Here is a 24,590-nt window from a genome sequence, read left to right as displayed (position 1 = left end):
TAAAAAGGGACAAATCCATTGTGGGCTTATTGTTTCTGACACTAGTCATTAAATCAGTGTTGCAGCTTCTAACCCCCCTGTTTTTTCAAAGTGTGCAAACTGTTTGATGCTGCCAGATACACAACTGATGCATCTTTCCTCCGCTGTGAAATAATTCATTCATAAAAGATGTGTCGGGTGGCAACGCGCTAATTGTTTAGACTCCAGGAAGAATGAAAGGACGGAGATTTGAGGGTAATGTTCCCTTTCATGACTTGTGTTTGCGCCACAGTGAGTCATGTCTGCGATGCATTCATCAGATTTGAGACAGTTTCAGTCGGCTTCAACAAAGTCATAGCAGGGTGGCTGTGTTTGACATTTATTCTGTGAAGAAGAAAAAAAACTGTACACAACATTCATTTAAAAACAGGAGGAGAGCACAGTGAAGCATGGGTATCTGACCTAAACCCACTTGGGACTGGACAAAACCTGACAAGACGGACCAGGTTCAGACAAATTTTGAAATTGTATTCTGGTTTGGTTAGCGTGAGGTCAGTTTGTGCGGCACCTTTTTATATTTGCTCTGTGTATGTTTTTCAATAGGTCTGGTGTGGGCAGGAAAATGTGACCCAAACTGCACTCTACACCAGTTTTACGCAAACTTTTTATACCAAGTACCTGAGAAAATATTGAGTTCTTAAAGTAACACCATTATCACCAACGTGTTACCAACGTGTCAGGAGGCAGATTTATTCCCAATAAGATTATTTGCTCCCTCATCATCCTCCTCTTCCTCACATATAATTCACACACGATCCATCCATCCATTTTCTACCACTTTATCCTCCACATGAGCATCATCGCAAAGGCAAGCGTGCTAACCACTACCTGGTACTGGCTGATACCGATTCCCATCCCTAATATTAAGAGATGTTTTAATGCTTTGTGACTGTTGGAATCCACAAAGTAAATGAAACAATTGTGAGGCAGGACAACACAGTTGGCGTTTTAAATCAATAACATCTGTCCTACAATTCTGAAGATGATTTACACGTACATGTATGTAAGTCTTGATGACCACTCAAAGTGCTTTGTGCTACAGTTTTGTCTGACCTGTTATCTGCCAGCATGAATTCGTCAATGAAGTTCTTCCATATGTTTCACACTGGTTTTTGTCAGCTGCATCAGGAAAATGGAACATCACTGTCTCGTTTTGAGCCACAAACATGAAAACCGGTGACAGCGTGAAGAGTGTGTGTGTGAGAGTTCCAGTAAGAGAGGTGCCCTGTAGGCATATTGAGCTGTCTGTCATGGTTTCATATAGGGGGCAAAAAGGTCTTTTTTCGCTCATTTATTTATGATGAACCATTCACTTACTGTCATACGAGAGAGCCCAGTGTTTTCCACATCCACACACACTGTGTGCATCTGGTTGACAGAAGAAGAAAAAAAACAGCAGGAATGTGCAGATAACCAGAAGGTTTCATTCTGGTCTCTTGAGTAATTTGAAAGCTTGTCTCAAATGAACATATGCTCGCTAAAATGTATGAAATCTGTCTGAACGAGTGGAGTGTGCTGCTGCTATACATTGAGTGGGTGTGAACTTTCATCTGCAGCAGGTCCTGAAATGAAACCCCCGACTCTCCCTCCTTCCTCCCCCTCTCACTCACTCACCTTTCACATCTGGAGTGAATATGTGAACTAAAAATAGACGGGACACCGACTGATGAGAGTTAGTGAAGCTCAGAATTTCAAAACATATGAAGAGAAGACCTGTATACCTCGAAGTGAGACGCCTTCTCCTTGTGGAATGTGAACTTGCACACTGTATATTCAAGGTGACTCTGTTGCACTGGAGACACCAGTAGCCCGATATGAGCAGGCCTCGTCAAGCATGAAGCCTTTTATTGTTTGCTGGCTTGGCGCGTGGCCAGGCCTGAAATCTATTTGCTTGTTCCTGTGTGATTGGCTTACTACACAAGTGTTCCATGAGAAGACCCCCGTTCAATCTTTTGAGGAAAAGATTTCTGCTGTAATTCTGTCTTCTGATAACCCTCTCAGCCGCGTTAAAGAAACAGTGAAAGTGGTTTGAGTTCTGCATGGTTTGAGAAGGTTCAGCGCCGCTAAGCATGGATGGCATTTCGGAGTGGAAGGGCAGTGCCCTCATGTTGTGGCTTTTGGAGTGCCGGTCATATCCCCATGGGAGGGGAGCCTTTTATGGCTGCGCTGTAAAACAGATAATGTTTTCCTGTTGTTGTTTTTTTTCTGTTTCTTTGAAGAGAGGGGAAAGGAGGTGCTTTTTGTTACATTGAAACTAATTTACTGCACACAGTTTTGCTAAATCTAATTGTGGCACTTAAGTACAACTTTGGAACAATTATCTTCAATCACGTTCACTTTAATGATCATTTGGGCCTCGAATAACACTAAAATCGGTAAATGGTTTTATTGTTGTTGTTGACTGATATTTATTCATGGCCTGTTTTGAGAAAGTACTCCAAACCACCTGTTTACAAAGTCAGAAAATTCATCGAAAATCACAGACCAGATGTTACGGTTATAAATATGATGAGTCAAAAATCCTTTTTTATACATTCTTAGACAAAATAGAGAGGACATATAATGTTAGAATATGCACATTTGTTTTATTTATGATCATTTCAGCATACTCTGCATAGACTTACATACAAATGTACCTCTTTTCCCAGAGAATGCATCTATTATTTATATCCAGTTTTTGGTCACACACTGAAAGGTGGCCCATATTTATGGGCTTACAAGAGTCTATAAAAATAAAGAGCAATTATCAAAGATAAAATACACGGATACACTCTTGATCTATGGACATTAGAGCTATAAAATATAAAAAATAGAAGCGCTATAAAGGATAAAATGCCATCATGCGCTGATGATAAACATCTAACACAGATTGAGCTATAGGTGAAAATAGGTACTACATGGTCTACATTCATTAGTCTTAAAAACACATCAGGTCGTTGAAATTGTGCAACATACTAGACAAACATTGCATTTTGTTTCCCAGACAACACAGTTGACATTTCCTATTCCTCTTCTGCGATTGAATGGGAAGTCTAGTTTTCACTGCCAGAGGGCAAGAAGCCACATTTCAGCCAGGCACAGACCTTTCTTTGTGCTCTGGTCAGGTTAGCAGTGGCACAGTCCTTAGGGTTAGTGAACAAAAGAAATCAAGTTTCTTAGTTTAGACAGAATTTCTTCTGACTTCTGTTTGTGTTTATAATCATTTCTGTGAAGTTTTTTCATCTGTCCAGGTCATGGTCACCTTCAGTAGATACTGTAGCCGTGGGCAAGTCCAGTTGCCTACAGCGTATATTGAAGATGTGTTCATAATCCTCAAATAGTATCATTTTAATTTGGAAAAAAACACTTTGCAAATTAGTTTTGCACGTCCCGTGTCCAAGGATAACTATTTTCAAAAGACTTCTGAGCATGGTTGTTTTCTCATCCATAGATTCCATATACTGTAAAATGGAATTTTAGGTTCCAGAACATAAAGCCAGTTTGAAAGTGTCTGAAAATCTGTATTTATTTGAAAAGCCATCAGGAGGTAAAGAAGTCTGGCTGTATGTAAGTTCCTCAGGGTCCACTCTGGACAGTTTGCCAGTCTTGTGTGGAAAAAAAAGAAAATGACGCTGGCCAAAATAGTTTACACAACTACAAGTTATGGAAACATGAAGCTTAGTTCAGCTACTTCATCTGCAAAAATTCATCAATATGGAAAAGCCCTGCTTTTCTCTTATAATGAACGTAACAAACTTTACATTAAACAAATCACGTTTAAATATTTAGTGTCTGTTTTTTTGGTTTTTTTACTTCTCTTAGTTTTGAATTGGAGAACCAAACTTGTAAAACAAGCTGTAGTAGGCAAGCACTTATACTTCAGAGCCTTCTGGCAAATCCCTGACAGGCTGGAGATTCAACGAGCGGCAACATCATTATTTTTCACTCTGTAATAAGCACAAAATGCATCGTGTAATTCTGTTTTCCTTTGCCTGCTCCTCTGCGAGACGAACAAAAACCCTCGTGGTACCTTAAGTGCTGACTTGTAGCTTTGTGTTGCTTTTATTTCCCCTGATGAGGGTTTTCCTCTGGTTTACATTTTTTCCTCAAAAGCCTTTAAACACATACACTTTCACATAATTTATCCGTGCCACAGAAGTGAAACCAAATGTTATAAAGTGTGTTCCAGCCTGCTGCTGCTGCTGCTGCTGCTGCTGCTGCTGCTGCTGCTGCTGCTGCTGCTGCTGCTGCTGCTGCTGCTGCTGCTGGATTTAACAGTACAGTAACTCCACACTGTGGGTACCTTGTGCGGCGGCCTGTGAACTGAGGAATGTCCCACTGACCCTGAAATAACAGTGAGCAGTGAAATGAAAGCAGCCTTTGTTCCAGGCGGCATTGATGGTGCCTTATTTAATGAATGTCTACAAACTATTTGGAACGAAACACTATCAAACCTGCGTGTTTCCCACCCATGCAGCTAAAATGAACCTCTGCGTCGGCCAGGAAGTCACTGAGTTTGACATTACTCACATCGGTCACTGATGCATGTATAAAAATAACCCCTCTTAAAATACAGACACATGAAAACTATGGATACAGTATAATTATTAGAGTAAATGTTAAAGAAAATGGGTCTGCCATGGAAGAATTCAACTGATGGAAAAACTAGAAATGGTAATAGCAATCATTTGATTATACATCTTGTTATTGTTATTACAAAATACCATCATATATAGTGTTGATAAAGCATTGCTCAAACCTTGATGCTTAACATATATATTCACTTTATTTTATGTCGGAGTTTGAAATGACTCTCTGTTCAAGTTTTCTCACTTTCACATTGAGGACAGATATGTCTTTGAATCAGGTTGGCGTCTGTCGGCCTTGCAACAAGACCAATCATTTCACCGAGAGCAAATGGAATGCTACAGCAATGTTTGACATATTTGTCCGTCTTTGATCAGAGGGCAGATTGTTAGCTTTTTAGAATATTACTGCTTGCTATTCCAGTCACGATTCTCCAAATCCTTGGTTCGATTAGATTTTGGACTTTAAGATCACAATTTGATTCGGTTCTTTATCTCTTTTAGCAAAAATGGGTCTGCCTTTTTTAAACTTGTCTAGACTTTAGACTAGTTTAGTCTAGGACTATTGGTTTAATGTCATGATAGGTAATTAAACATTTTTTAAATTCCCATTTCAATTGTCTACATGAGTGATATAATGTCCAACATTTGTTTTCAATGTACCACACTAAGGCCTTATTGCAGGGGTGTCCAAACATTTTTAACCAGGGCCATATTTGATAATGTGAAGATTTCCGGGGGCCAATGGTCACAATTGTCACAATTATAATTTTTACATGGAAATGTAACCAAAAATGTCCCTTTCTTTCCACAGGAGTCAAATAACATAATATGAGATGACTCAGACACTAGTCTGAGAAACACAGTCTCCACTGTATTTGAAATTAACCAGTCGTACGTCATCACACGGTATAAATGGCATGTCATTATGATATTATTACTCTATAAACAGGATAGCAATGTCTGATTTGGGTATACAAGGCATGACACATGGTGTGTATTGCCACCTGATGCTTTTCATTTTCACATATGCAATTTAGTTCAGGGTTGTTGGTTTTTTGCTGCTTTCAGGAGCTGCTCACTGCGAGGTAATGAAAATGATTTCATCCATTTATCCTTTCTCCGTGTACGTCAGTCCGTTTGATGTATAACTCACTGTTTCCCACTTCACCTCTACAAAGATTCTGTTAAAAATGAAAAACACCTGAGGCAAAGAACAAAGCCTGCGTCTATCCTACAGATTTCTCAGCAGAGAGCCAAAGTTATTTTATCAAAGCGAGCCATGTTGACTCGGTGTATCCATCACATTACATGTTGGCCGGGACAAAGCAGGAGGACAAATCGCAGCAGCACTGAAGAATGTCACAGGTTTATCATGGCGCACTGTGGCGATCCCTCTCGTCTGTCTGCTCCCTGCTTGTTACGTGTCACTTGAGCAAAGCAAGGTCACACATTCCTCTGATGGAAAGCATTTTCACCGTCTGACGCAAACAGTCGGTCCGGCGACAGCCGTGCGTTGGAAAAGTGCAGAGACCTCGAAGTCGGACAGTTGCAAGACGAAGAGCCGCTCGCCGACACAAAGCATTTCCTGCCACTCGACAGTGCTCGGGTAGTGACTGGGTCCCAGAGTTGAGCGTGCGGAAATACCTCACCTTGTTTTTATGATCCGATATATCATCCTGACGGTTCGCAAAGCATACATTAATTAATTCTTGAAATATAGTCCTTTTAAATATCTTATGTTTCCTAAGCAGACAAATTATCTGACGCACACAGGGTTCTCGGTAAACTCCACCTGCCGCCTTTACTAACTCGATGACAGCTTCATTTTTTAAAGTCCAATTTAATTTTTTATAGTTTGGCATTGTAAATGTTTAGTTTCAGTGCAGCGCGGGGACACCTCTGCTTTAACACTGGCTCTCGCCTCATATTGTAATCTGGCTCTCGCTCGGAAAACCCCCGCTCGTCTTCACTGACAGTAAAGTTTCTTGTTCTGACACAAAGAGCATCACGGGTAATTAATACTAATAAAGCCATTTGCATGGCGACAATTATGGGCTCCATCTGGAGAATTTGTCGCTTGATTTAAATCATTTATTCACTCATATTTATATTGATTATTTTTTTCTGTACAGTAACGGTTGCATTTCAGACGAGCTTGTGTTGTCTGTCACCGTGGATGTCGGTGCTTGTCTGTACTGTTTGTGTATTTTATGACTTTTCCTGAACACGTGTATTGCAAATTGGGCCTGCAATCGCCTGCGGGGCGCCCCCGGGTCACAGCTCATCAAGTTTGTCCACAGCACCAACAATTGTTTTCTGAGAATCCCCTTAAATGTTAAGATCAGCTGTATTCTGGAGTACCCCTCTCCACACCTGAATCCCTTTATGCCTCAAGCTCCAAAAGTCTCTTGAAACACAGCCTGGCCTTAAAAGATTTGTTTCAGCCTTTGGGAATCAAGAGAGCGTATGTTGTTGAACTTTATTGGGAAACACTGTTCAGAATATTAGGTTTTACTATGAATAAATGACTTTGAGAATCAAGGAGTGAAGTTTGGAAATCAAGAAAGATTTTGCAAGTACCTTTATAAACGTGCTAGGGCATAATTTGTTGTCTAGAAAATGTCACCAAGTCTTCCTGATGCCTTTTAGGGAAACTAAAGTATAAGAGTAATCAGTATGACCCTCCATTTTGAGGAGGTTTTGTGACATATTTAACTTTTTTTCAATGGCAATGATTTTGTCTCAAATTAGGAGTCCTCTTCACCGTAATGTTAATGAGGCAGTGAAGTGGTGCTTGTTGAAAAGTTGGATTTCTTTAACCTTTAGTTGTTTGTCGGTTTGTTTTCTTTAGTATTTCCATGGCAACGACTTTTCACTTAAAGAGCTATTGGCTCTTAACTCAAAATGTAACAGATCGTTGTGCCGTGCAATGGTTCTCAAACTTTTATATACCAAGTGCCAGCGGAGCTCTCAAAGCCACGCCGTTAAATAGACCGAGCCAAGTCAAGTTTTCACAGGAGGCAGATTTAAGATAATTTGCTCTCCCATCATCCTCCTCTTCCTCACATATACTTCAGACACTTGTATAGTGACTTTAGATTAAGGTGATATTTAGTTTCTTATTACTTTTTCCAAGCACTCTCTTCAAAATTCCTCAGTTCCACTCCAATCACATACCCTGGTGTAGGGTTTCCAATAAAACCCATCTGAGTCCGTAGTTTATGGCTGACGCGTGTTCCCCAAAAAGTGTGTCCTCCACAGTAGCTCATGTTTTTAAATTCATTCGATCACAAAAAGGAAATGCGGTTCTGAATGCGGTCAGAAAAGAACTTCCTTTCCAGCAATCAATCTGATCCCCTTAAAGCTACAGGTGCTCATTTTTTTTCTGTCCCATAAGAAACAAAGCGTGACATTTTAAATTAAATACCAATGCTTGAGTGCAACACATATAGTGCACAAATAATAATTAGATAATAATTAGGGCCTAACCTAACACTTTTAAATGCAGTTTAATCATCAAAACTATAATATTAATCCAAATCGTAATCAAACGTGAAATGAAACTACATGAAATGCATAAATTATTCATATGGCACCTACACAACCGGCTCCTAATTGTTTTAATAATAGAATAGAAGTAACAATAGCAGAGCAATCGTAGAACATTATTTCTGATTTAAGTACCACCAGAGGAAGCTCCACCACAGTTTGAGAACCATGCGGTTTAGAAGTCATGGATATAAAAGCGTAAAATATACGGGATAAATCTATCCTTGATACCGGCTCATTAAAAAAAGTATATAAAGCGCAAACTTAAGTAATGAAACCTTTTCAGCAGCTCTCAGGTTGCATTGTTTGAAAGAAAGTTTTAAGTATTCCTGACTTTATTAATCTGACTATTAAAAACCATCACTAGGGAAAATATTATAACTTCAGCATCCGCCAGCCATGATGAGTTGACAGATGAAAATGAATACATAAATAAAATGTATGCATTTCTCTGATTTAACCTTCATCTTTTTATAGGACTGTTTTTTGTTTATGTGAAAATACAACTCTGTCTGTGCTGTAGAAAATTGCAGTTTTGCTCTTTGAATACCAGAGTCCTTACAGAGAGTGTCTGTTGGATAAACGCACAAAGACAACAGAAACTACTGCAGCTCTTAAACTCAGGTATCAACGAGCAGTGCTATACATCACAGGCAGCCGCGCTGTACTTAAATAACAGAAAATCCTCTCCCAAGCTCCCAAACCAGGGACTGTCTCAATTTCAGCGGCTGCTTCGTATCCAGGCTTAGCAGCTCGCTCTCTGATGAAAAGTGTAGGGCAAATGTGTCACTTCTGCTAACACCGTGTGACCGTGTTGTGTGACTTTGTCTGCCGAAGGTTTGTTTTTTTTGCTTTTTGTTTTTTTATTTCATAGCTCATAAAAGTGAGCTGCGGATGAGTTCCTCAGCTTGCTGCGGGTGCCAGTGCTGCTGCAGATAAAGATTTAGCTCTGCAATAAGACACTTAGTCCCTGACACAATCACACACAAACACAACAGAAGTGACTGCAAGAACAACTGTCGCACTCCCTCTCTTTTAACAAAGGTCACGTCACAGCGTCGGCACAAAGTTGGACATTTGATTCCGTAATAATGATGAGAGCAATTATTGTTTAGAATTCGTTTAACTCGTGCATGGGGTTTTGGGGGCTTGCTTACACTTGCTTTAATGAGTTTGACGAATCCCTTTCATTTTCTGCCGCTGTCATTGTGGTTATTGGTGTGAGTTTTCCTGATAATTTCATTTGCAGCTGCTGGCTACCATCAGCTATTGTGCATTTTAAGACAAAGACATGCAGATGTTTGGCAATCGGGCAGGAAAACATGTACCAGTAGCACTTATTAACATTCCTCAAAGACACTCGTCCCAGATTTAACGCTCAATAAATTGTACATTCAAATCAGCTGTGTCTCAGTCTCAGAAGGTTCAGTCGATCATTCACACATGACACTGAACTTACGTGAGGGACCGACGGGAAACTATAATCACTTCTGAGAATGAAGGCCACTGTCAGTGTGCACGGTTTTTCAAGGTGAAAGAGGAACCGTTGTGGGAGTAGACACTGACTGCACAATAAAACGCCTAATGAATAATGACACCATCTGTGTTTAGATTGGTTTCCTATAAACCTCACTATGAAATTCTGTCCACCACCAGGCAAGGAATTTTCACAGAAAAGAGACTTGACAGAGACAATAAAGACTTTATTTTGTGTGTTTTTTTGTTATGGGTTTTCCTGGTGACCAGGCCAACTATGCAATGAGTTTCAGGACTTCACTGACGCACACATGGCTTCAGAAGATCTGCTCTTTGTTGGAGTCATTTAGCTCAGAGTGTCTAGATTAAGGCGGGATTCCTGTGACACGTTGCGTTGCATTGTGTTGCCGGTTTCACCATCGGGTGGCGGTTGCGTCTGGACGCAGGGCATAGGACGCATTCCTACCACAGAAGAAGAGAACGATGCTACAGCTCCCTCGGACAAGTCTGAAGGTCCGTCGGATGTTTTTTTCTGTTTGGTGAGCGGGGCTTAATACTCCAACTACCGGTGGGGCGGAGATTCAGTTCTCGCATGCGCTGTCCACACGTACCCAATGCATTGATGATGCAAATCTGAATGTGATGTGATCGTAGCAAAGTGTGACCAAGAATCAAGTAACATTTTCAGAACTAACCAGGTCGTTCAGTAGAATAAAAAATAAATGCACATTCTTATCCACTCATGTTGAGGTAAAGTACAAGTTATACGTCCATTTTACGTTGAGGGCTGTGGCAGAGGTTCAAGTGCAGAGTGAGAATCAAAGAGGCCACAGTCTTTCTCTTGCAAGTTGGTGAGCATTTACAATACGTTTGATGCTGTTGAATGGTTGAACTGTTTCTGCAGAGGCCAAAAGTTGCTGTGTTGTCACTGGACTTTCTCCACTCGCCGATCAAGCTGCTTTACTCTCTAAATCAAATAAGTTCAGGCCAGAAACCTGCATTAGATCAGATCTAAAAATGTCAGGGAGTTTCTCACCTGTTTCTGTCAAAGGCTGCTGAATTTTCATAGCTGGGGTATGGAATCTTGACAACTCTTGAAAGCCAAAGCGTTGCATTTTTCCCAGAACTTTCTTCTCCGCCTGGAAGCTTCCTTGGATGTTCTGTGCAGAGAGTGAAATTGATAAACCTGGTGTTTATGTATGCATTTCCATATGGAAGGTTGATTTGCAGTGATGCAGTCGGGCATATTGTGTATGAAGTTTGGATTTTCATTGTGAAGACGATGTCAAGATGAAACAGGCAAACCTTGTATCGTGCTCCCAGTGAGTCACCGCTTTGCAGTTAAATGCTCCAATCATTTTTAACTTACAAGCATAAATCCAACTACACATTTCCCCTGGAGTGAATGTGACATATGTGACACTTCACGACAAAGCAGCTCTAGCATGCAACATTCGTCTGCTCCAACACTTCACCCCGCACAAATTACTTGGCACAATTTGCAATGAAAAAGCGTTGATCACTTGGCAAGTGTGTTGAAAAAAAGTCAAAAAAGTCCAAATATAGCACTCAAAAGTGTCTCTGAAAAACCAAAAACCCTGAACCCAAAGTTCTTCCTTGACAATCTATCTGAACTGCTGTGATCACCTGCTAGTGAATGGAGGTAGGCCGTTGGGTGACCATAGCAACCAGTTTAACTTGAGCGCCAATTTACATAGTTCATTGAAATGGACATCATTTTGTATTTTCTTAATTTGAGTAATGGTTGGCGCAAATTGCAGCTGTGATAGAGTGAAGGGCAGATTGCAGTCTGGACCTGGAGGCTTAGTTCTCTTTAAATGATTGTTTATTCCATGAAAGTTGATTAACTTCCATTGTGAAGCCTCGATATTTGCAATTTGACCAGCAACATGACAGATTTTCAAACAGTCAACTGCAATCAGGCTCCTATTGGACGACACTAGCAATCACATTGGTGTCCACTCATGTGTGCTGTGCTTTATTGTGTTTTTTAGCTCTACATGAGAACATCATTTACAAAACTGACATCATGTGCTATTGAAGAAGAGCTGAAAGTAGTGATGGGGACTGTGGTTGCAACGATTGTTTTCATAAAAGTGTACTTGTTTAGTGCATAAAATGTCAAAAATGTGCCTTGATATGACAATGTTCACAAACGTCTTGTTTTGTCAACAAACCAAAATGATCCAGTTTTAATGATTTATTTATTTGTTATATTGAGCAAAGAAACATGCTTAATATAAAATATGCATATTTAAGAAGTTGAAAAATCGTAAAACTTATTAATGATTAATTGAATAATAATTACAACCCTAATTATGACCATTAACTCATCAGGAAAATGTTTACTGATGCTATAAATCAAGTGAAAATTCCCTCGCTCATTTCCCCAAATGCTTCTTTTAACAACCGGTGGAGTCTCCCCCTGGTGGTTAACTGCTACGTCCGGCCCTACAGTCTGTGGTTTATTCTCATATGTGCACATCATACGGAGACAGAAATGATTGTGTTGGAGAACCTGTGAATAAAGGTGTGAGATTCTTTGGGTAAACAAATGAAGAAGGTTGCACATTCCATTGTAAAGTATATTATTGTTTAGTGCAGATTTCAAAGGGAAATATAATTCAGTTCACTCTGTGCTATTCAATTCAGCCTGGTCTTTGTGGCATTTTGATCTGTCGCTGCAAATTAACCCCAGTGCAGCACTTTTGATCTGCTTGATATTTATACTATAGTAAAAGCAGGCGCAAGGAAAATAAAGCATGTTGACATTCCTCCCCCTGTCCGGTAATGAAATTGCTTAGCACTATTGCATCCTTCTAAGCATCGCACTATGCACGCTCATGTGGATTTTATCCTGTTGAGAGACGCTGTTGCAGGGGGCATTCGGCACAATGCCACTTTGAAAGTAATCCAGTGTGCCTTAAATAAGTTTGCCTCTTGTCAAGTATAAATACACAGATCACATTATTGGAAATTAATAATTAAAATCCGGTCTCCCGTCTTGAGCATTTCAAATCTTGAAATCCTGACACCAATCAATACAGCACATTTGGGGCAACATGTGCTAATGAGTGCTACCACTCCACTACTGTAATGTGAAATGGATATTGTACTGTATTTGTTTTCATCCCATGTTGAAGTGTGAATTTAATTTAAGCGTGTGATTATTTTTGTTCAGTTTCAAGGTATTAAAAAAAGTGAGGATTTAGCAAAGGTAGCTCAGTGGTACGGCAAGTTGTCTTTCAACTGGAAGGCTGTGGGTTCAATTCCTGGCTCTGCTAGTCTATGTTGTGTGTCCTTGAGCAAGACACTTAACCCCATGTTGAAGCGTGTGAATGGCAAAACTGTTGTGTGAAGCAGCTCATCAAGACTAGAAAAGCGCTATATAAATACAGACCATTACCAACTCTTCTTCTTCTGATTTTATTTGTGTTGGGGATCAGCTCATTCAAGATGGAGTCACATGCATCTTGGATGGAGAACACATGGCCCCTTGCTCAGAGACAAAGAGTGTCATAAAACTCAGTCAATAAAGATCCCTTATCTTCCACACATCAGTGGGAAACCCACCTCAGTGGTCACTTTGAGACATGTGACCCCCATGTAACAGGCAATACAAAAGCCAGGTTTCCCCTCCTTCTTTCTCTTTTCGCCTTTCTTCTTCGCTCTTCTCGTCTCCATCTCACCGGAGGACACAGGCTCCTCTGCTCTCCCCTGCCCTTCTGGGTGCAGGAAGGACACAGACTTCAGCTCTTCGACTGAAGACCCTTCAGCACAGAGCTTAACAAGCTTCCAGCAGCAAGAGACCCTCTCTGCTGATCTTCGAGCAGGCCCGCTCACAGCAGCCTGCTATCCTCCCATCAGAGGCAGCGACACCAGAGCCTGCCTAAGGATCAACCAAGGATCCAGAGCCAAGTTAGCTCCAACTAGCTAACTTTGTGAGGAGGAACCTGAGCCACAGACACCAGAAACACAGTCAACCATCTACTGTTCCTGGACCAACAGACAGCACCTCAAAAGGACACTTTTGCATCTTTTAAGGACTTGGTAACGTAACTGGGCCTAGCATAGCATTACACTACTTGGCTAAGCATAGATGAAATGTTATACTGAGCTTACTTGCTCACATAAAGTGTTGTTGTAATGCCTAGATTTAGGTTAATATGATGTTAGTGATGTCCATGCTTCTTAGCTCTCAGCTCTAGATGTGCATGCTTCTAACCTCTCATCTAACCTGACATCTCACTTTACAAAAGTAGTTAACCAAGAAACACAGCAGCCATGCGGTCAAGAAGCCATCTTTGATTCCGCCATCTTGTTGTAGTTTCTTTGTCAACCGCCATCTTGATTTGTAGTCTACCTCTATCTGACTTGACCATTTGACCTGCATACACACAGACTCTCTCTTTTCCACACACATACACTGTATATTGTTACATTTAGTAAATATTCTTGTTTATATCTTTGATGTCTTTTTAATAAATGTTTTATAAATATACAGTCTGGTCTGATTAATATTGCACAAGTGTGTATATTGCCAACCTCTTCCCTGTAGAATTCCAATCCTTCAATTCACCTAACTATTGATGTAGTATTGTGATTTATCAATTATTAAGTTAATTATTAATCATAATCCAAATTGGTAGTCGCTTAATTTATGAGACTGTTTTTGGAGGTTATGAATTAATGGTTCATTCAGAACCGATTGTTCTCCTCTGTTTGAGAGGAGTGGTGCCCCGATTTGAGTTTGACTCAACTTTTTATAATAAATTAATTATTCCATAATTAATCAATTATTAATATTCTAAATTCATAACCAATCACGCCCCTAACCCCAACATAATTGGTGCCCCGTGTGAGGCAGGGTACTGTTGGCAATTTATTCATAATTGTGTAATATTAATTGACCATCATTTTGGTCAATACACCAGGTAGATTCCCCAGACTTTGACTTTGGCGTTTCACTAATCCTCGACTGGAGTAGACTTCAGTTATACAGGAAGTACCTTGAGTACAAATTAGGTTTACTACATTTAACAAAAAAAAAAAACATTTTGGTTATTGTTATCATATTGAGTCCTATGATTTTAACTTGTCTTTCAGCTTGCTAATGTTGCTAACTGTCCAGTTAACTTGATCTGTAGAAACTCGACACTGAAAATCTGGTTGTTAAATTAAGTGCTCTTTCTTTAAATAACACACAGCGTGCCACAACCCTGTGTCATAAAGCTTGTATTTTGTGCTGTTACTGCCGTGCATTTCAGCCAAAGTGAGAATTGAAATAGAGCCACAGTGTGCTATACAGCCCTGTGAAAATTGTGTACCTTGCTGTAACATTCATGTGTTTCAGCTTGAGTTAAGTTTAAGATATTTTCCCCTAAATATTTTCTTAAACCCTGCTCCCACATTTCTGAAGCCTAATATAGCTACTAGTCAGTGCTTTAGCTGCTTCAAAGAAAGCTCCTTTCCATGTGGTAGACATCTATATTGTTGTTAGCCAAGGGTAGCGACACTACACAGTGTTCCTCAGGTTAAAATAATAACAAATTGATTTGTTTGTTGTATTTTACAACTTGCTTACACTCCTTCTTCTCTAGACCTAAAAATGGAGAATCCCTGTGTAGAACTGTTTGTTTCATCTCTTGCACAGAACCTAAAGACTGGTTATGTTGAGTTCATCAACAGGTTAAGTTTAAATGAGTGCAAGGAGGAAATAAACGCTCTTATCTATAACAGTGTTGATGCTAAGAATGCATCCAAAGCATCATTGTTGGAATGCTTGCTGCTGAATTTCCACAGACAGGCCAGCCTTTCACTTCAGAGCAAAGCAGCTCTAGAGAAAGACGTTGAGTCGCTAAGAGTGCAGAATGCTTGCCTCCTCCAAGAGGTAAACAAGGCCAATAAGAAAGCTGTGCGCTATTTATTAGACCTACACTCTGCAGAATCAGATCTTTGCTTCCACAAGGAAGAATTGTTAAAGCTTAGATCAGAACATCTCTCGACACCAGAGTTGTCCAGCAGATGTGACTCTGGTTATTCTGACTCACAGCCTCCCTGTAGTGAGCGTTTAACTCCACCACACAAGAGTGGTGAAAAGTTTCTAAATGAGCTTAACTCTTTGGGAACAAAGTCATATAAATCTGACATTTCTGATATAGGCAGTTCAGTCTCTGGTAGAATTTCTACCCAGAACCCCTTTTATTCACACATGCATGACACTGCTTTCCATGCTCACCTCAATGGAGAGGGGGTTAGGTCAGTTCAGGACTATCCCTCCCCCTTTTCAGGCTCCTCTCTGCAGCATCATGGTGATAACAGCCATGCAGGCTTCACCTACCCCCCAGAGAGAACAGCAGGAGCACATGAAAGACATGCTCAGACCTCAGAATGTTTTCGTTTTAAGGTACTGGAATCTCTTGCAAAAGACATTGATCATTTTGATCCAGACAACTGTGATCACAACATTGACAACTATTTTACTGAGATAGACCAAGCCCTTATGGACCTTCCCTATGCAACCGGGAGGGAGAAGATTAAACTTGTAGAGAAAAGCAGCTCTAAAGCAGTCCGCAAGTTTATACAGGAACTTCCCCTCAGAGTTAGAAATAACTACACAGAGCTTCGTCAAGCTCTCATAGAAGAATTCTCCTCAAGTGTGGACGAGATTACTTCCATGGCTGCAGCCCTTCAAGTTAAACATACTCGTCGCGAACATCCACGTGATTATTTCCAACGTTTGAGAAAGGTGTATTTTCAGGGAAGAAATGCCCCTGGCTTGGAAGGAAATCCCAAATTTAAGTCCCTGTTCGTGCGCAACCTTCACCCATGCATACGCACTCACGTTGTGTTTCAGACAAGCCAAGGTAACCTTTCCATGCTTGAGATAAAGAAGATATCTCAGATGGCTTGGGAATCGGTTGTCCCACCACAGGCGAGAGATAAAATCTTTAAACCTGACAGGTCAACTCCAAAAGTGTCACCCAGACAAACAATTTCAAAATCTCATCCTCACAACAGAACAAAGGGGGGTGACAAAAAGAAGCCTAGGGACAGAAAGCATAACCGCCATGTCCACTGGCTGCCCCGAGACAGGCACTCCCACAACAGAAGTTGTTGGAGACCATACTCAGAGATTCTGGCCCAAAGACATGATCAGCCACTAAATTACTCTGATGATGACCGCAGTATCTCAGAGTACAGTTCAGAACATGATCATGACCGATTTGACAGTAACAGTGAATCTCACCGCTTCTCCAGCTACAGGTGTTATAGCCCTAAGCCACAAGTTCCAGAAAGCTTTAGATACTAGAGCTCCACACTGGAACAAACCCTTAGGACACAATCCAATCTGTCCTGAAGAATGTCCATTCCTTGTTTATTTTAAATTTTTCTTAGTTTTATTAGATGAGTAGGTATCCGGATTTTGGGTACGCACATATGACAATTTCAGTGATTCTTAACACTGTAATAACCAGACTTATTACGTCACTTAAGAAAATCACTGCTCAACTTTGTATTCTTGGGCAAACTTTGTTTTTTTACTTTTTGTTTGTACCCTTCCAGCTGTAGGATAAGTTTTGTACACTAGTCAAGGACATCTTGTTATGACCATACAGGGCTAGTTATGATCACACTGATATCCATTTACAGTTGTCACTCTTGGTATTTACCATGTTAACACATCTAACCTTCCTCTTTTTACTAACCTGATAAAGTTAGGTATTTTTGTACAATGCCATTTTTGTATGTTCTTCATTTGTAATATTACTGCTTAGCCAAATTAGAGTTAATCAATGCCCAGATGTTACAAAGTGAATGAACTGATTTTCCTCTGGACTGTACACTGTGCACTCAGGATCACACATGGAGTGAGATCCTGAGTCCAAGGGGGGATTGTTGGGGATCAGCTCATTCAAGATGGAGTCACATGCATCTTGGATGGAGAACACATGGCCCCTTGCTCAGAGACAAAGAGTGTCATAAAACTCAGTCAATAAAGATCCCTTATCTTCCACACATCAGTGGGAAACCCACCTCAGTGGTCACTTTGAGACATGTGACCCCCATGTAACAGGCAATACAAAAGCCAGGTTTCCCCTCCTTCTTTCTCTTTTCGCCTTTCTTCTTCGCTCTTCTCGTCTCCATCTCACCGGAGGACACAGGCTCCTCTGCTCTCCCCTGCCCTTCTGGGTGCAGGAAGGACACAGACTTCAGCTCTTCGACTGAAGACCCTTCAGCACAGAGCTTAACAAGCTTCCAGCAGCAAGAGACCCTCTCTGCTGATCTTCGAGCAGGCCCGCTCACAGCAGCCTGCTATCCTCCCATCAGAGGCAGCGACACCAGAGCCTGCCTAAGGATCAACCAAGGATCCAGAGCCAAGTTAGCTCCAACTAGCTAACTTTGTGAGGAGGAACCTGAGCCACAGACACCAGAAACACAGTCAACCATCTACTGTTCCTGGACCAACAGACAGCACCTCAAAAGGACACTTTTGCATCTTTTAAGGACTTGGTAACGTAACTGGGCCTAGCATAGCATTACACTACTTGGCTAAGCATAGATGAAATGTTATACTGAGCTTACTTGCTCACATAAAGTGTTGTTGTAATGCCTAGATTTAGGTTAATATGATGTTAGTGATGTCCATGCTTCTTAGCTCTCAGCTCTAGATGTGCATGCTTCTAACCTCTCATCTAACCTGACATCTCACTTTACAAAAGTAGTTAACCAAGAAACACAGCAGCCATGCGGTCAAGAAGCCATCTTTGATTCCGCCATCTTGTTGTAGTTTCTTTGTCAACCGCCATCTTGATTTGTAGTCTACCTCTATCTGACTTGACCATTTGACCTGCATACACACAGACTCTCTCTTTTCCACACACATACACTGTATATTGTTACATTTAGTAAATATTCTTGTTTATATCTTTGATGTCTTTTTAATAAATGTTTTATAAATATACAGTCTGGTCTGATTAATATTGCACAAGTGTGTATATTGCCAACCTCTTCCCTGTAGAATTCCAATCCTTCAATTCACCTAACTATTGATGTAGTATTGTGATTTATCAATTATTAAGTTAATTATTAATCATAATCCAAATTGGTAGTCGCTTAATTTATGAGACTGTTTTTGGAGGTTATGAATTAATGGTTCATTCAGAACCGATTGTTCTCCTCTGTTTGAGAGGAGTGGTGCCCCGATTTGAGTTTGACTCAACTTTTTATAATAAATTAATTATTCCATAATTAATCAATTATTAATATTCTAAATTCATAACCAATCACGCCCCTAATCCCAACATTTGGTAGTAACAACTAACAAAGATAGTTTGTAGGAAATGTAGTGGAGTAAAAGTAAAGTACAGATGTGAGAATTGTGTACTCACAGTAACAAAATATTTGTACTTTGTTACATTACAACACTGAGAATTAGTGACATCAGCAAACACCGACTCCTTCAATCACCCTTAACTTTACTAATGGTCTCTTTTCCACTGTTTTGTTTTGCTTTTCCATTAGGCATAGTACTTGACACCTGGTACTTTTTTAGTACCTGCTCTGGTGAGGCGGTTCCAAATGAGCTTAGCCCATACTTAATGTGATGATACTAAATATGACATCGTCTGACTGATGGCTACAACTGTATAGTGGAAAAGCGCCATAAGCTCATCAGGAAACTAGAGTACGCTGCGTGCCAGAAAGGATGTAAACAATCTTTCACACCTTCTCTACTGTTCCTCAATTCTTCTTCATTGGTGGAATCATCAGATCTATGTGGACAGGTCCTTTCTTACGTGTTTTTTTTTGCACTAAGGCTTCACTTTAAAATCAAATGCACATCTGTTCAAGCTGCTGTAGAAACGATGGCAGCATCTGTAAAGCAAGGCCTTTAACTTAAGTACCTATAAAATGTGTATTTTAGGGTGGTTGAAATTAAACCTTTTTTATTTTAAAGCAGTTATATACTTTAATAAACACACTTATGGGTAATGTATGTGCCAATAAACCCCCCTATATATACATTACACCCTGGACCTTTAGCTGATAAAGAAACTGCGATTAATATTACTACAGCACATTTACAGAGTGATAATACTGCAGGTCCAATTAGACTCAAAGTATGAAAGATAAGATGGAGGAAATTGTCACACTGACATCGTGCGATTCTCACTGTTGACACATGATATGACTGCAGGATTATAACCGTTGGATTTAATGACCATCAAGTGTCTACATTACACTAAATGGATGTCACTTGTAAGTAAATTGTCTTAATTGCCTCCGACGTACCTTCCTGTCAATTTATCGTCCAATTTACAACCCATCTACTGACAGCCTGTTACACAGGTTATAATTTATGGGAATAAGATTCATACAAACATTCACATTTGTAATAAACAACGTGTGTGTTGAAGCTCTTTTTGCGGTTTAAACATGACCTCAATTTCTACATATCTGAATGCAGAAAATGACGACAATGTAAATTCACATCTATTTTCCATTATATTGATATTTGGGAACATCTAAAAAAATTAAAAAACAACAACTAATGACACTTTTTCATATCAACAAATATAAATTGGGATACAATATGCCTGCGTAAGGTTCATGTCAGTTGGGTTTTATTGGCTAACTGCAAATTACCTAAGGAATACCTCAGTAAAGGTGAACGTGTTCAACCTTATCTAGAAATTAGTCCAAAAAGATTTAATGTTGATATTTGTTTTAATTTATCCAATGATTTTCAAAGAGATAAATATTATTAAAGTCCATTTAATTTCTCTTTCTGACAGAACAATGACTCTGAACATATAATACCAAATACTTGTTATGGCGTAATTACTATAATCCGAATGTGCAAAGTGTGACAATATTTGAAGGACCAGAAACACCACAGTGTAATTAAAGTGTATTATTTTAACAAAGGTTCAAATTAACAATACAATACATCATTGCACATACAAAAGGCGGACAGATTGCAGGTTCAGAGAGACCGAAGTTTCCTTTTGAAGTTGCTCGTCTCTTGTTGGCTGATGGTGCAGACGGGGTTATTTTGGGACAATGTGTCGTGATTAATGGTTCAAAACAGAGACTCCCGAGACACTGTGTGTTCAGATGAATGCAGCCGGGTAGCTGATAGTCCTTCCGAGCCCACACCTCTAAATTAGTGTTGGTATCATAGCTGTATTATAGAGCTCAGTCCTTACTCTCACCACACAAAATAACACCTTAAATCAACCAAACAGCCATGTCGTTTGTGACAGCAACTCCCGTAGAGCGGCCCCCGCCACTCTCATGTCATCTGATCTTGGTGGATGAAAACCCATCCACGGGAAATTCACTAGCACCTTAATGGCACCTCTTCAAAATACTCACCTGCAAGGATTGAGCACAGACCATAATTGGCACAATATATCTCACCTTATCTGCTTCCGTCTGAAACAGGGACGTAGAGACCTTTTTACCTCCGTTTGTGATGCAGCGGATATCGCCAGTGTGTGTGGTGACGAGCCTCAGAAATTTAAATGCATCGCAGGCTGCGGTTGTAAAGCTTCCTCATCTGCTCTGCTGTGTCATATTTCTGCGGGGGTTTGACAATGCTGGTGCTTTGCAGCTCGCATAAAAAAAAGGCCTTCATTTTCTTCGATCAAGCAGGACAATTGTTGAGTGCTCCGTCGCTTATCTCTGCTGTACTCATTTCAGTACCTCGCAGTACAGCATTGTTCATTGTCACAGGTTTAAGAGATACCGATGGGTGTGATTGCTCTGTCCTCCACTCGTGTTTGGACTCAAAGCATCTGTATTTGACTCGCGCTGGGTAATTCTCGACTATCATTTTCTGTGTGCCTTACACTCACATGTGGCACATTTGAAAGAAGCTAGAGCTTTGTACTACAAGTGAGCGATTAACAGCTTTCCTCTGATGTTTAATCATTCAGAAAGTTACTGTAAGTCCCATCAGATGTTTGGTTCTGACATCTGCCTGTTTCGTCTTTCTGTTTCATTTCAGATTCAGAATGCAGATGATGTTTTGATTACACCCCTGGAAAAGTTCCGGAAGGAACAGATTGGCGCAGCAAAGGTAAGAGACCACCTACACGTGCAATTAGCAGTTGCACAGCGGAGGACGTTGTGTTCTGACATGTCTTGTTTTTCCACTTCTCTCCCTCTTCTGTGCAATATGCAAATGAACCAAAAGTTAATTGTGACACTTCTTAGAGAAGTGGTCTGCTCAGACTGAGGGCGTACAACAAAGATGTCAGACAAGTACTTTCCCAAAGGGGGCGAGTTTCAACGTAGCATATTAAACTGCTCAGTTGTTTTATATTTCTGCATAAATAGGAAACATTTAAAGATTCGGTCCCTTTTAACTTGTCAGTAAAACCTCTCGCTCCCACTTACATGGCTCTCGTCTCCAGTACAAATAGATGATATTGGTGTTTGACGTAGTTTTATCTGCTCCTGCTCAAATTGGTGGTAATGGAAGCATGACCTGCGACAGTGATTTAAAATCATTCAAGTCGCTGTTGAGTTTGAAAGAGTGACTGAAGTAAAGGACATGAAAATCTAACCACTGTAATAAAGTCACTGGTCTTTATGATGCTTTCTTCTGTTATGTGTTGTATTTCCCACTTCGGACACACTGGTTTATTGCACATTTTTGAGGTTAAAATTCCTCTTCTGGCAATGGGAATAGAGTCTCTCTTTTTTAGCATACTTTAAGACCCACTAATTGTGGTGTAAAAGAGACACATACTATATCATCACCTCCTGAATCAAAGCCCATTACTCTTACAAAATACATTCATAATGTCATTTATGTAGAGACCGCAGTAAATCAGATTTACATAGCTTTGGTAATCAGATTACTGTTGCCCTGCTACATTCATACCTCATATATTGGATGTAGAGGAATGACATGAGACGGGGTTCTGCAGCATGTTGCTTCGGGCCATCCTGCTTCCATGGTGGATGTGCTGTTGAAACTAGAGTTGACTGCAAAGTAAAAGTGTGGGTTTGTTGCTACAAGCTATGCTTTCATTCCTGGCCAACACAAAGGCATAGAAATGAAAATGCAGCAGCTTGTTTGTGGTCATTCCCTTGGTGAGCTCACACGCAGAAACAAGCCGGTAGAACCCGAGCCTTTATACATCTCTCCCACTGAGTTTCTGAGATCACTGCTAACTCCTCATTGGACTTTGAATTATGTGCACATCTTACCATGGCACTGACCCATGTGAGAGACAGCCCGGTCAGAGCCCAGTCCATCTTAATGCTGCAGAGACTTGTCCTCGGTTGGCTGAATACTAACATGTTGACATTATTGCACTCTGTCTCAAGCCATTCCCTCAAGAAGAGCATGTACAATAACACTTGTGAAAGATGATCTGAGGCAGTTTGAATCTCTTTCTTTCTTTAGGTAACTTTGCAGCATAGGTAGATGTTCTCAATGCTGGAAAGTGACATGGCTGCTTCGTAGAATAGGCCAATAGCAGTGCCCTGTCTCTCTGAACTCTGCTGTAATTGGTCAAAGTCTCTTGTCGTGGGCAGAAAGGCCCAAAGCTAGAGAAGGAGCTTAAGCTGTATTTCCATCATGGTACAGTTCAGTTTGGTATAGTACAGCCCTGCATGTTTTAGATGTTTTCGATCAGGTGTTTTGGAGCAGGGCAACATTAAAACATGCAGGGCACGGGTCCCAGAAGACCAGGATTGGGAAACACTGCAGTACGGTGCGGTTTGGAATGGTAAAGGTCTATGTCAGACTTGCTTTTCGACCTAGGAACAGTAAAAACGTTTACTTGGTAGGCTTGTTGTGCTCTGTACTTGATGGCCTCTTCAGCGAGATACAGTAGCGTGACATTATACCGGTGCAACGACATTGAACTCTCTCTGTCAGATCCCTTGATTTACATTAGGAAATGATTGATCAGTAATGACAAAAATATGTAGCATATCCCAACTTTAATTTATTTATTTAAGATAAGTTGTCAGCTACTTGCCAGCAAATAAATAAATTGTATCCTACGATAGTTCACTGCCTCTCCATGAGCCAACCTGTAAGGAACAATTCCTCTGCTGTCATGGACTAACCATCAATCATTCTCCCTTTTAGAGGCCAGACTAAATAATCATTGTCTCAACCATCACATGTAGCTACAGTAATGAAATGGCACATTTCTGCCATCTCTGTCTCTCGCCGCGCCATCACAGTACTCAGTGTTATTGCACTGAGAGTCCTCGCTATGTTTAGAAAATGGTTTCTTAAAAGCCACAACCCCCGTCACTCCCACTACCTCTTATTTCCTCAGACCACTTCCTCCTAATGGCTCTCCCCTCCCACGTCCCATCCCCCGCTAAACATTAGCCCAACTAGAGTGAGATAAAAGGCAGACTTCACGAGTGGCTGAACAACTTTCCACAGTTCTGAGAATCTGGAGAGATCTGCAGGCCGCCTGACCCTTCCAGTTAGTGAGCTTCATGTCTGAGGACGGACAGACAGGGAACTCTTGCCTTATTTGGGTATGCTGCGAGTAATCCCACTGAGGTTACGTACCAGTGTATCAGCTTCTTAGGCATAAGCACAACAATTTCATGGCCATAACACACCAGCAGATTGACTGCAGCACTACAGGACATATTAGGCACAGTCTGCTTCAAACGAGGCTGAACCACGTTTTGGAATAAAACCCTCAATCTTTGCACAGTACACTACAAACACACATTCTGACAGCCAATGTGGACTGAAAAGATTGTGTGTTTTCACTGGAATGTGGATTTCCCATATGTGCTTGCTGCTAAGGTGGAATGGAGAAGTGAATATATTTATATCCTTTTTTTTCTTCTTCTTTTTTTGTTTCTCTCTGAGTTGAAAGTTGATAACGTCCCAGACAACAAACACTTATGGAAGTGAAATAAGGAGTGAAAATTGCC

General features: G+C 40.5%; 1 protein-coding gene across 8 annotated transcripts in view; it reads left to right on the top strand.

Moving 5' to 3' along the window:
• Nucleotides 1–24,590, top strand: part of LOC131463183 (rho GTPase-activating protein 42) — an 88,932-nt gene that overhangs the window by 35,129 nt on the left and 29,213 nt on the right. For all 8 annotated transcript variants that reach the window (XM_058634934.1, XM_058634941.1, XM_058634933.1 and 5 more), the window contains exon 4: nt 21,670–21,741. In XM_058634934.1, the coding sequence (XP_058490917.1) occupies nt 21,670–21,741 (72 nt within the window). The remainder of the gene's footprint in view (nt 1–21,669; nt 21,742–24,590) is intronic.

This window comes from Solea solea, chromosome 7 (assembly GCF_958295425.1).
Source record: "Solea solea chromosome 7, fSolSol10.1, whole genome shotgun sequence".
Lineage (NCBI taxonomy): Eukaryota > Metazoa > Chordata > Actinopteri > Pleuronectiformes > Soleidae > Solea > Solea solea.
Note: the sequence above shows the minus strand (reverse complement) of the source record. Positions and strands in the feature narration are given on the sequence as shown.